We start from the raw sequence: 14,910 nt of genomic DNA on the forward strand, positions 1-14,910 counted from the left end.
TCAATTTTTGACAAGAATTCTTTACACCGTTATCTATATGTTGTTCTTTGACAGTTAAAACTTATTTTAGTGATTGTAGTTCTTCAAACACCGCTCTCCCGACCTCTAATTTTGTTTGCAAAATATTACTTATTTTGCAAACAAAATTAGAGATGTAGAGATGGGTGATTGAAGAGCTATAATCACTAAACCAAGTTCTAACTGTTAAAAAGTAAAATACAGATAAGGAGTTGAAGAACTTTTGTCACGCATTGAACGTGAACTTATTCTTCTAATATAACTTAATTTGTCATATTATAATGTTCTAGTGCATATTGAAATGTTGTATGTTTAATGAACATTGACGAAATAAACATTCCACATAATTTATAATAAACTCAGATGTATATATCACAACGATTGTTTAGTACGATCATTGTTAAGTATTATGCATTAAAAAATATAACATCAATCGTTTAAAGTAAGCATTCTGATGGATAGCGCGCTAGTGTGAGATGGATCGAAGAATCTCCTATAATAAATATTACTTTAGTTATATTTTAAATAATAATCAAACTATGATTTTGATAATTTTGATAATTTTTTTCTTTCATAAATCTTAAATTATATTTGTTTGAAAAAGATCTTTGTTAAAAAAATTAATAAATAATTGATTTAAAATAAGTTTTTTATAAAATATTATTTTACATATTTTATCCTTTTATTATATTAAAATTTAAAAAATCACTTATATTGAAGAATTTTCTTTATTTAAACCCTTTTTAATCATATTTGTTCTAAAAACTATGTAATTTTGTGTATTTTTTATTTTTAGTAATGAAAATTTTGTTACTAAATATGAATATTAATTTATATAACAAAATTTAAAATAATTTTTACTATTTTAAACCTTATTTATATTTTCAAAAGTAAAATAATTAAAAAAAATCTATAATAAACCGGATGATTTCAATTAATCCTTTTGTAGTGTCGTAAACTTATTTTCTATTTTTCCAAGGTCGGCATCCAACTTCCAGTTAAGACAAGTTTCCACTTAAGATGCTATTTGTACCTCCCACTTTCACACTCACACGGTTGAGCACTATATAACACCAAAATTTTGATTCATTTCGCGAACCTTCTTCCTCTCTACTTTTTAGAACAAAAAACAAAACCATCATCTACTTGTGTTGAATCAATTTTCCACGACACAAACAAAATCCTCCTCGAAACCTCTTTCTTCAATTCGATTTCTCTAATGTCAGGTGTTTCTCTTTGCACCCTTTATACTCCAACTCTCCTTCCTTTCTCTAACCCCCACAAAACCTCTGCTCCTATATTTTCCCAATCCGCAAAACGATGTCGTGTCATCACCTCCGTTGCAGAGGATCGTAAACCAATCCCGGTGGTGTCAAATGACAGAAAAGTCCTTCAGGATTCTCCGCCTTCCAACGACAACACAGAGGTTGTTAACGACACTGATATCATCACCGGACGTGCCATCAATGCTGCCATCGTTTTGGGATTTGGGGCTTTTGCTGTCACCAAATTGCTCACCATTGACCATGATTATTGGCATGTCAGTATCTTCTATTTTATATCCAAAGTTTATTTCTTTTTTCTTTTTTAGGCGAATTGGGTAACTAATAATCTAGAGTAAGTTGAAAACTGATTAGGGTTTTGTAATTCAGGGTTGGACACTTTATGAGATACTGAGGTATGTGCCTGAGCACAATTGGACTGCGTATGAACAATCTCTGAAAGCAAATCCAGTTTTAGCTAAAATGGCTATAAGTGGAGTTGTCTACTCAATTGGAGATTGGATTGCTCAGGTATGTTTTTCGACTTGTGAAATATATGAGGTACATGTTTTTATCAACTTCTTATAGGTTACTACCGAAATATTATGCAGTGCTACGAAGGAAAGCCTATTTTCGAGTTTGATCGGGCGCGGCTATTCAGATCAGGTCTTGTTGGATTTACTCTCCATGGATCACTTTCTCACTATTACTACCAACTGTGTGAGGTGATTATTCTACATCTTTGGTTTGGATTTTGGGACTATTAGGTTATATTATGTAAATGGCTGAAATAGTCTGCATTGTTTCACTTTGACAGACTCTTTTTCCTTTCCAAGAATGGTGGGTTGTCCCTGCTAAAGTTGCTTTTGATCAAACTGTGTGGTCGGCTATTTGGAACAGCATCTACTTTGTGGTTTTGGGCTTGTTGCGTTTCGACTCTTTGACTAACATTTATGGTGAACTCAAGGCAACATTTGTGCCCATGCTTACCGTAAGAACCTACTTGTTTTTTATGACTTGTTTGAGCTTATCTACAAATATAAGCACATTGAGAGTGTTTGGAAGAGCTTATGAAAACATCTTATGATATGTCCATAAGCTGCTTTCACCCTATTTCTATAAGCTCTTCAGGATAGTTTATATAAAAATAGTTTGACTTGACTTTCTCTTTATTTATAGAAATAGTTTATACATAAGCACTTATATGATAAGCACTTAATTAAGTTGTCATCTGTAATAACTTGCGTCTCTGTTCATGTAGCTTTAATTTCATGATAATGTCATGGAGAAAATGAAACATCAAAATCATGTTACAAATTGTCCCTTACTACTATTGGTAATAATAAAGTAAAAGGAGAAAATTGATGAAAGAAAGTGGTCAGAGAGGAATTCTATAGTACAACTAACAATTCAAGGATGAACAACACTATGATGAATTAATAAACTGTGTATTATGTTTTTATCCACATAACATTGTTTGATTAGAAATTTAGTTCTGTATAGATGACTAAATTTTCGTTCTATTGTGCTTCACAGGCAGGTTGGAAGCTTTGGCCTTTTGCCCATTTGATTACTTATGGTGTTATTCCTGTGGAACAAAGGCTTCTTTGGGTAGATTGCATCGAGCTCATCTGGGTCACTATACTTTCAACGTAAGTTCTCTCGGATTATTTGTCAGTCAGAAAACGAAAACATTGAACAAATTGTGTTGAACCCGAACATATGAAAAAATCAAACCAATTTAATTGATACAATTAGAATTTTGTATTCATCGTGCCGCCGGTTTGGTTCTTATAGTTATCATGGACGCATACTACATAAATAACATAAAACTAGTGTTACATATAATCTTTAAAAATTGGAAAAGATTCAATTCCTTATACAATCTTATTTTGTTTTTAGATATTCAAATGAGAAATCAGAGTCCCGAAAATTTGAGGAAGTATCTGAAACAAGCTCATCTACTTCTAGCCAGAATTCTAAGGTAAGAACTAAGAAGGCTGTTGTATTATTTTTCTCGCATGTTCTAAGGTTTCAGAGGGTCCTCATGATGCTTATCATGAAATGAGGAGAAATCGTTGCTCCACACATTTCAACAGTAGAAGTAGTTTAGACTAGTGTCTGCATCTGTGAAATATTGACACCAACACGAACATCAAACACGACACTAAAAAATGAATTAATTGAATGTAATCACATGTGTCAGTGTCCGACACCACCGACAAAGGTCATACACGACCAGACACATTTTTATTTTGAAGTAGTAGTACTACAAAGTTCTTCATACTTATCATTCTTCCAAATTGAAACACACAACACAAAATTTTAGCTTTAGTTAGACGGGTCTTCCTTCAATTTTGTACATATATTGAGCTAATTATTTCTTTTGTATCTATGATATGTGGCGTACTTCCAGGAATTAAACGAGTAAATATGTGGAGAAAAAACTATATACAGGTTCATGACAGTTACAAGGGTCACCAACCTTGCAAAAGCATTTGACGCATTGGCTTAAAATCGGAAGAATATCAGATTGAAGGTCCAAATACTGAATAACCTTAGAAAGCAATGGTTACAGTTATAGAAAATACAATTATACTGGTTCAGTTTGAATACAATTATAACCATCTCTTGCATCCTTCAGCAATGATGAACTGTTCAGGTTTGAATTCATTTGAGGCATAGATCATTTGTACATGTAAGCACATTCGCTAAAGTTGAATTGTGTTTTACTTCTTCTTTAGAGGTATATTCAATTAGCTTATCATCTGTATTTGTGTATAAAAAGCACACTATGCTTGAAAACGTGAAAAAACTCCTGTAATTAATATACATTTAAAGATTACTTTTACAGTTTTATTCTGTCAAGAATTGTATAAATGTTAATGGTGTGAGAGTGGAAAGGGTGACCAAGGTAAAAAGGGAGATTTTCAATCACTTCAAAGGTCAATTTAAATTGAAATGGTTTAGTAGATTATCAGTTGAAAAGTTTTCTTTTCAAAGTTTCTCTGATGGTAATGCACATCTCTAACATAACCTTTTACGTTGGAAGAGATAAAGAAAGCAATGTGAGATTGTAATACTAATGAAAGCACTGGTCGGATGTGGTTAAATACTGGTTCTTGAAAGATTTTGGGAGATTAGTGTTGGAATATTATGTCTCTATATTCAAATATATGAAAATGAATTTGAAAAAGTTTCTTATTGTGCGTTAGTTGAAAAATATTTCCATATATTTTCTTTCTCACTTTATTATATAAGGAAATTCCTTGTTTCATTTTAAAGCACATCAAAAATTTATTTTGAATTTTTCCTTCTCCACTCTCATAATTCTATGTTATTCGAATTGTCGAATCACTAACTTCTCTCCTTTTTTTCCTACTCGTTGAATTTATCGAGTATTTTCTTGAATTCTTTAATTATGTTAAGTTTTTCTCGTTTTAGTTGAGAAATTATCAAATATAATTTTTGAATTCTTTTTAGAGAAATCTTCAAATTTCTTTGTTTGAGAAATCATTTTGAGTGGTCAAATGACCATTGTTGAATTCTCTTTTGAGAATTATTGGAAGTTCTCTTGGTTTGAGAGATTATTACGACCGATCATTATACCAGATACTACGAAGTAATCGTACAATATAGAACTAGGTTGTTTTATTCTGGAGGCGGTGTGGTAGTTCGATTGCTTTGTATAATTTGGACAGTGCCGCGAAACGTCTTAAATAGAGCGATCTAGTACGCGACTCAACCTGGTAATTTCTTCTGTGGCTAATTTTCAAAATCGTGAAACAACAAAAAATTAATAGTAAAAAATGTGGATTTAGCTGGAACACTTAATAGTATTGAAGTTGAATATGTTGCACATATTAAAACGAACATTCACAATTCAGGAAAGAAATCACCTTATGAAAAGAGAATGATTACAAAATCATATTCAGAATGGACTCGTAGATGATCTGTCATTATTATAGTAGTTGCGATACTGCAAAATAGATTTGGGATGCTCTGAAAAACAAGTGTGACACGAAGAAGCTGGAACAAAGGATTATGCAGGTAGTCGCTATCTTAAGTATCAGATGGTATAGATGAAAGATCAGTGGAGACTCAATGTCATGAACTTCAAAAGATTGCTTATGAGATCATCACAAAAGGTATGTGTTTAGATGAATAATTTTAAATTTTCTTTATTATTGACAAACAACCCCATAGTTTGAAAGTTTTTAAAATTATGTTTTGATGCAAAATAAAAGAATTTTAATTGATAGTCTGATTATTTTCCTGAAGAAGAATCTTAGAAACATGATCAAAGAGAAAAAGTCTTGGTTGTTTCAAACAATAAAAAAAAATTCGGTGTAGTTCTAAAGTCATTTGTCAAATAATTAAAGAATCAGAACCACAATGTTGTGAACCGAATTGAGAATAAGAACCCTTCAAGGGCCACAATTGATAGGCAACAACCACCACCATAACGAAATGACACTAATGTTTTCTCTTAATTCAATTGTGGAAAATTGGGTCATGTGATTAAAAAATGTAAGATCAGGCTTGAACTTCGTCCTGCCCCCAATGCACATGTTAACCTGACTGATGAACAAATTATTGCTTTGATCACTAAAATCAATGTGATTGGTGATTCTTATGGTTGGTGGTTAGACATTGTCTCATCTCGTCATGTCTATTATTATAGTGTAATATTTAAAACATACACGAATAAGAAATTGTTGTTGGGAGTTGTCCACACCACTAATATTGTCGGTATTGGAGAAGTGGAACAAAGTCCACCTCTGAAAAAACTATAATCTTGAAGGATGTCATGTATACTTTAGAGATTATAAAGAATCTTGTTTTTGGTTTTCTTCTGAATAAGACATGGTTTAGTCAGTCTATTAGGGTAGATTTGTACATAATCACAAAAAGATCATATTTTTGTGAAACTGTTATGTTTAAGACTTTTGCGAATGAAATTCAATTTAGTAACAAGATTAATATAAATCGTAGTGATAAGGGAGCTGAATATTATTTCAGTTTATTTAATAAATTTTATAAACAACATTGAGTTGTACATGAAATAACTATACCATATTCTTCTGAAATGAATGGTAAAGTAAATAGACAAAATAGAATTCTTATTGAACTAGTTGTTGCTATTACGTTGAATTATGGTGTTGTATCTCACTGGTGGTGGTGGGGTGTATGTGTGTGGGGGGGGGGGGGGTGTTGATTTCTTGCTATGTCCTGAATAGAGTTCCCAAGTCAAAAAGTAAGACCTCTCCTCATGAGATATTAAAGAAAATACAATCAACATTGTCTTATTTATGAAATTGGGACTGCCTAGTTTATGTCAGAATTCTGGATTTGAATGTTTATTCATTGGATATTCAACAAACAGTAAGCATATAGGTGTTATGATCTAAATGCTAAAGTGATCATAGAATCGAATGATGTTGAATTCTATGAAGACAAATTTCCTTTCAAATTGAGAAATAGTAGGGGCACTTAATCGAATCACATTTCTGTGATAAGAAGCACTGAAAGCAACAACGAAGTAGAAATATTCGACGAAATAAAATAGTAAGAGTTGCTAAAGACTATGAGCCTGATCATGTGACTTATAATGTAGAAGAAGATCCAATAAATCTTAAAGAAGCCTTATCATCTATGGATACATATTTGTGACAAGAAGCTATTTATGATGATAAGATAAATTCTTTGGAATCTAACATGACTTTGCACTTAGTAGACTTGTCTTATGGTTGAAAACCAATTGTTTGTAAATGTGTTTTGAAAAAGAAACTAAAATCTGATGGGACTTACGATAAGTACAAGACTCTCCTTGTAGACAAAGATTTTAGACAAATGGAAAATATAGATTTCTTCGATACTTTTTCTTCAGACACTTGAATTACATCCATTAGGATACTTATTTCATTGAATGTTATTTATAACTTAATAGTACACCAAATGGATGTGAAAACAACTCTTTTTTAAATGCTGACTTAGAAGAAGAAATCTATATGGACCAACTGGAAGGGTTTGTAATTCATGGGCAAGGAAACAAGATCCATGAGTAAGTTAGATAAGTCTCTGTATGGTCTAAAACAAGGTCCAACGTAATGACATGAGAAATTTGATAACTTAATGATATCGAATGGTTACAAAGTGAATGACAAAGATTTTAGACAAATGGAAAATATAGATTTCTTCGATACTTTTTCTTCAGACACTTGAATTACATCCATTAGGATACTTATTTCATTGAATGTTATTTATAACTTAATAGTACACCAAATGGATGTGAAAACAACTCTTTTTTAAACGCTGACTTAGAAGAAGAAATCTATATGGACCAACTGGAAGGGTTTGTAATTCATGGGCAAGGAAACAAGATCCATAAGTAAGCTAGATAAGTCTCTGTATGGTCTAAAACAAGGTCCAACGTAATGACATGAGAAATTTGATAACTTAATGATATCGAATGGTTACAAAGTGAATGAAGTGACAAATGCGTCTATTACAAATATGAGAATCGCATTTGCATTATCATATGTATCTATGTAGACGATCTACTCATATTTGGATCAAACATTCAGACCGTTAATGATGTGAAATCATTGTTGTGCAATAACTTTGGTGTGAAAGACCTCATAGAAGCAAGCGTGAATCTTGATATCAAGATTACGAGATCTGAACAAAGAATTTCTTTGGATCAATCACACTATTAGAGTACACATTAAGAAAAGGTTGCGTGCATGTTTGATGTCTAAGATAGAGTTCAAGATAATTGTGTCACTCTTGTTGAATCAGAATCCTACTTTCTACTTAAAGGTTCAAGTCATAGACACCTTTGTTTATGCACAATCTTAGAAATGTTTGACGATACTTCTGAAACACTTTTTTAAATTCAAGTGGGGGATTGTTGGAATATTATGTCTATATTCAAATATAGGAAGATGAATTTGAAAAAGTTCCTTAAGTCAAGTCCCACATTGTGTGTTAGTTGAAAAAATTTCTTAGTCCCACATTACTTATGTGAGATATATTTTCTTCCTCACTTTATTATATAAGGAAATTCCTTGTTTCATTCCAAAGCACACCAAAAATTTATTTTGAGTTTTTCCTTCCTCACTCTCATAACTATGTGTTATTCGAGTTGTCGAAGCGCCAACTTTTCCGTCTTTCTTTCTACTCATTAAATTTTCAGAATATTTTCTTGAACTCTCTTTAGAGAATTATGTTAGTTTCTCCTCGTTTGAGTTGAGAAATTATCAAGTATAATTTTTGGATTCTCTTTAGAGAATTATTCGAATTTCTCTTTGATTGATAAATCATTTTGAGTGGTCAAATGACCATTATTGAATTATCTTTGAAGAATTATTATAATTTCTCTTGGTTTAAGAAATTATTATGACTGATCGTTATACAAGATACTACGAGTGGTATTTATACCATATTTGAATGGTCTTTGTACCATCAGAGAGTGTATTTATAGACCGATCATCTACCGTGCAAGTATTAATCGTACAATATAGAATTGGGGTATTTTATCCTGAAGGTGGCGCAATAGTTCGACTGCTTTGCATAACTTTGGACAATGTTGCGAAACGTCTTAAAGAGAACGATCTAGTACGCGACTCAACCTGATAATTTCTTCTGTGGCTAATTTTCAAAACCGCGAATTAACAATTGTTGTATACTTCTTAAAGTTCTCCGGTGTCTTTAATTCCCGTGGAGATTAATTTGCGGGTCAAATTGCATGTTTATTGTTGTATTAATTCTGAAAAGAAAAGTCCACGATCTTTGTTGGATTTTAGGTCCATTGTTTTGGTAGAGTGTATTTACAAATTTTTATCAAAAGTATTGACCAATAGATTAAAATATTATTGGTCAAGTGATACTTGATTTGCAATATGCTTTTATTAAGGTTACACAAATCCTTGATAAGTCTTTATTGCAAATGAGGTGGTGGACAAAGTGAGGAATGACCATGTCATGTTTAAAGTCGATTTTGAAAAAAAATATGATTTGCTGGAATAAAATTATCCTTTAAGGGGTATATTATCCCATTTGTATCTCTATTGAATTTTTTTATTTTTGACGAGGTGATTGTTTTCTTAATGGATGGTGTACTGGAAATGTGTATTGTTTGTCGGACATACTTTTTTCTAAATGAATTAAACTCCCTACCTCTTACAAAAGCTTCCATCTATCGTATTCCATATGTGATATGTTTGGTTGGGTTTGTGGCCCTCTTTGATATTTCAAACCCTTTGCGGTGAGGGTGCGCTTCAACATGATTCTTTTTGCAACGGGGTTCTTCTTTCTAAACCTTGTGAGTTTCCCTGCACATATCTCTATTGGAGGTCTCCTTGAATCAACCTCTCGATCACCCGCTTCAAATGACGTGTCAACTACCAATATCATGACCCCATATCTTGTGATATTTGTATCATTTGTCTGGATAATGTCCTATGGAATCTCCTTTTGGGGCATGGGGTTCAAGGATGATCTTGGTATGACAGAAATTTTTAAGAATTTTCTCCCTTCTTGTGTTTAGTGAGGTGAGGCACTCCAATGGCCTTCAGACAAGCTTGAAGTTAGATTTCTCCCAAATGGATATTACATTTTGATTCCTCCGATGCCCAGTTATCTCAGATTTTTCATTACTTTATTCTTTCACGTCTTTGGTCCTTTTCTCGACATTTTTTCCTCTCCTTTAATATAAAACTTTTCTCTAGCCACGATTTTCTTCATTGAGAATATTGGTTTTCACGCTAGGGACTCCTTAAAGTGTCATTCTTTGAAGTCATTCTGAAAGACCCTACAAACATCTCTTAGTTTGGATGAGGGACCTTGATAGTTTCTTCATTAATTCGAGTCAGTTATTCTCGCAATGACTCAGGCGAACATTAATTTTTTTTGAGGTGGAAACCTTTCTTTATTGGTTGAAAATTTGTGAATCATCTTCTCGATTAGGTCTTGGTAATTTTTTATTGAAAATTTCGACATACTTATATACCATATGAGGGATGTTTCCTTTAAGGCCACCGCCGTTAACTTGTACTTAAAGAATACAGTCTTCCTTATGATAGTCATTTGTGTGTTGATAGCGATGATATGCTCCATAAGGTCACTCTTGCCATCAAACATAGTTATGGGATAGTTTAAATTGTTTAGACATGGGCATCTCAAATCTCTACTGCTAAAGATTGAAGATCCATGGGGTCTTTCTGCTCGTCAGCTACTAGTTAAAGTTGTTGTTGTTGCAGATCATGTACGATGTCTTTTAAGGTCTCGTTCTGGTGACATAATTCCTCTTTAGTAGTAAGTATCTCCGCTCTGGCGGCTCGGTCATCGTCGTATTTTTGTAACGAAATTAGTAATCCATGTTGAAGTTTTCAAAAGAGTTTTATATTAAAGGACTATGAAAGTAAGTGGAAAGTGATCTTATAATTAGTGTTTTATGTTCAAATGTCGTCCAATTAGATGTCCCAATCCAGCCAAAGTTCTCTACTAATTGACGAATATGTGAACCTTTACTTTGGAGCATCACGTAGATGCATGATTCTCGTTCTTATGTCCATTATTGATCCATATCCGACAGTCTTTTACTTCCCATACTGTATCAACCGAATATGGTTTTAACCGTTACTCCTTTATAAGCATGACCCTAAATCACACTCAGGTGGTTTTCTCATCCACATTTGTAGAGTTCCACATCTCTCAAACATTTACTTGAGTGTGGAATGTTAACCTTGCTGGTACCTCCATTTGATCATAAGAAACCTCAATCACCGTATTAGAAGTCTTTATATGATGACCATCTTTTACATCTCATTTGTTTCAATACAAAATAATGGTGTCGCGCGTAGTCAGCAGACTTAGGTCAATATGAATATTGGTACTAGAAAGAGAGTATGAATTCATATGCTTGAGTTTCAGCCCTTTAGCCACTTAGACTCGACTAGGGCATATTGTTCCGATACACCAAAAAGTCCCACATTGTTTTGGAATCCAAATCAATAGTTGTTTATATACAATACCTGTGAATGCATTATCCTCTTAGATACATTTTGAATGATGTTAAAACTAGGACACTTAGTATTTGTATACATTAGATCTTGTTGTCGATGTATAGATGTGCATTATCATAATAGGACACCTAAAATCATATTAGATAGGCCACTACAAGTCAAAGTTATGATTTTTCATGCAAAACAAGTCTATGGGTTGATACATTATGGCTATGTATCGATACATACTGAATGAGTTTTAAAGAAAATGGTTCTGCCTTAAAAGTATCGATACACAAGAGGTATGAGTCGATACACAATGCAAATGAGTCGACTCATTCGTGTTTGGAGTTGACTCCAACTGAAAGTTTTTTTAAGCAAATGATCCCGCCTTTAGTGTATCGATACATTATTGTTGTGAGTCGATACATAACAGGTATGAGTCGACTCTCCCGTGTTTGGAGTCAACTCCTACTGAAGAATTTTTTCAAGTAAACCTTCCTGCCTTCAATGTATCGACTCCAAGACCTTATGTATTGACTAACTCGAATTTGGAGTCAACATATTTAGTTCTATTTTACAAAACTTGTAATTTTTGGCTAAAAATATGTTTTGTCTGTTGTTTTTCTACACATACACAAATAAATATGCATTCATTCATCTTTTCTCATTATTGAAACCAAGAATATACGAAGATTTTTCTCTTCATCTTCAACCTTTTTCTTCATACATTCAACAACTACACATAATCATATTTGTTGAGTGTCATCTAGATTAGATTGATAAGGTCCAACTTATGATTGTTGTAATCATAATTGGATTGTGTATTCTTTGGGGATTTATTTGATTAGGGTTTTCCCTCCAAGATCAAGGATTGATTTGGGGGTTTTGTATAAGATTTATCAACGAGAATTCAACCGAGTGAAAGCTTTGAAGAATGGGGGTTCTGTCAAAGGAGTAGCGGTAACCAGAGGATCGACTTGGAAGTCTTGGGTCACTTGATATTGCCTAAGCTCAAGGGAAGAGAATAAGTTAGGATCAACATCAAACATAGAGTCTGAGGATTTGAATTGCTACTTTTTCTCTTGTATATAACTCTTACAAGGTTAATTACATATCTAAATTATATTTGAAATTGAGGACAAACGTACCCATAATGAGGACAATTAGGGAACTGCCAAAATAAATTCTCTCTCTCTCTCTCTCTCTCTCTCTCTCTCTCTCTCTCTCTCTCTCTCTCTCTCTCTCTCTCTCTCTCTCTCTCTCTCTCTCTCTCTCTCTCTCTCTCTCTCTCTCTCTCTCTCTCTCTCTCTCTCTCTCTCTCTCTCTCCATTTTAATAATACATAATATGTGTAATTTGATAAACTAAAATTTCTGGTTGTGTTGAAGTAATTAAACATTTTTGTAAAAATAATTGCAATCTAAATAATTGCTATTGGTTTCTCATATCTTCAACACAAAGGAAAATTAGCTTGGTGATTATTTCACACCAAGTGTTTGATAAATTGTTTGTGTCAATTTTTGTTTCCAAATTCATTGAAAATTGACTATAAAGTGTGATATTGTTTAAATGATTATTTTTGTAAACATGTTGATTTACGTTCTCATCATTAATATACGTTTTGTTACGGTTTAAACGCATATCCGATTCTTCCGATAACGGTTCAGGATAAATGAATGTCGATTCGAAATTGCTTCCGCTTGACATAGTAAATATTTTCAAAACAAAAATTTTAATAGAAGAAGTTTTTATTGTGATCTATTCATCGCCTCTAGATCGTTTGCCTTTGTCTAACATGTGGTATCACGAACACCGGTTTATCTTATGCTTCAAATTCGCTTATTAGATTATGACTTCCGAACCTAAAAGGAAGCATAATAAAGCGTCTGTTTTCAATGTCGAAAACCATGGTTATTAGAAGGAATGATAGATGATCAAATGAGAAATGAAATGAATTAAAATGATGATATAATGAGAATTTGGCTTAAATTTTATTCCCATGAAATTAACTATTTATTTTTTATTTTTTATGCATGTGATGAAAAAAAAATGATACAAAATAATTTGAATATTTTAATCAACTTTAATATTACTTTTGTTAACTTTTTGACTTTGAACAATATAAAATGATTATGAATGATGTGAATTTATTTAGAATGATGGAACTATAGAATTATACAATTAATCAAAGATTGATTTTTTGTTCACCTTAATAGAATTAACTTGCAACGAATGAACTTTGAATGATGCATGACATATGATATATGTAAAGAACTTAGATTATTTTTTTTTTGAAATTTTCAAATAAAGTAATACTTAACTTAAAATAGATAAAAAATGTGGGACAAAATTAGGATATACATCAACTTTATTAATTAAAAATAAAAAAAATTAATTAAGCACTTTTTATTTTATTTTATATTTATATTATTTTAACCATTAATTTTATCACACTAAAAGTCCAATCAAATAATTTACATGCTATTAACTAAGATATACTCATAAATATAGGTCCATTTATTTCAGTTTTTAAAAAATAATTTTTATACATACATATTCTTTTTTTAAAAATTGATTTTTCTTTTTATATATAAAAGTTTCAAATAAAAAAATGATTTTAATAATTATTTTTAAAGTATTATTTTAGATATTTTATTATTTATTAAAAAATTACTTAATTTTAAAATTATTTTAAATAATTTTTCATAAAAATTATTTGAGATACAATTTTTTTTTAAAAATTAAGATTTTGACTATATTTTAATCTTCAATAATATATGATTATAGGATTGGACAGTCCTGATCGATTTTTGATTGAAAAATATTCATTGTGATTAATCATTTTCGTCCAATTTTATGAATGGGACCTTCGCATTTCGAATGCTTCGTATGACGGGTTAATTGATTGGGTAACAAACAGTTTATATGATTAACCCAATCTTTCCTTGTACAAGAAATATCATTGTTTAACCATTAAAAAAGAAAGAAACATTTAACAAAGAAGAAAAAATAGACATCTAGAAGTAAAAAAATATGAGTTGAAGTGGGGTAGAGAAGAGCTTGGTGGTGACCATGTGATTTCAAAATTCATTGCCATAGTGCATCATGTTGAGTGTTTCGTAGTTTGTTCTGCTAGATTTAAGAATTAGATGCTGATATTTATTTATCACATCTAAACTTGGAAAGTATATCATATTCCTTCAACCTCCGATCTTATATTTTGTTCTTCAATTTTAAGAGTCTCGATGAATAATAGCCAAATAGTGGTCAAATAAAAGAATGCATGAATAGAGAGGAGTTAGATCTTAGAAGGAAAAGTACTAAGAAGCTTAATTAAAATATATAATAAAAAACTACATAAATAATTTTGGCAAACAAACTACTCCATATTCATAAAGAAATAGTACTGGTTATGTGTGGTTATAAGATAGCATGAGAATTCAGATGGTTTTAAAGATTTAGTATATAGGTATTAATTACTACAAAAATAGGTACAGTGAAATAACGCAGTAGCAACAGTCTTCCACATGGTATTTTTTCTTATTACAGTAAGCTTTTACGGGTGCGGATTTCGTTTGGTTGAAAAATTTAAACCGCGTCCGAACGAATTAATCCACATGA

General features: G+C 31.7%; 1 protein-coding gene across 1 annotated transcript; it reads left to right on the forward strand.

Annotated features, from left to right (window-relative positions):
• Positions 1-1,077: 1,077 nt before the first annotated feature.
• On the forward strand, positions 1,078-4,139 carry LOC127086858 (protein SYM1). Its single transcript, XM_051027672.1, has 7 exons — positions 1,078-1,558; positions 1,671-1,811; positions 1,892-2,005; positions 2,098-2,271; positions 2,817-2,932; positions 3,183-3,264; positions 3,697-4,139. The coding sequence occupies exons 1-7, from the start codon at positions 1,238-1,240 to the stop codon at positions 3,709-3,711; spliced, it is 963 nt and encodes a 320-aa protein (XP_050883629.1). The 5' UTR covers positions 1,078-1,237; the 3' UTR covers positions 3,712-4,139.
• The last annotated feature ends 10,771 nt before the right edge of the window (positions 4,140-14,910 follow it).

This window comes from Lathyrus oleraceus, chromosome 5, assembly GCF_024323335.1.
Source record: "Lathyrus oleraceus cultivar Zhongwan6 chromosome 5, CAAS_Psat_ZW6_1.0, whole genome shotgun sequence".
Lineage (NCBI taxonomy): Eukaryota > Viridiplantae > Streptophyta > Magnoliopsida > Fabales > Fabaceae > Lathyrus > Lathyrus oleraceus.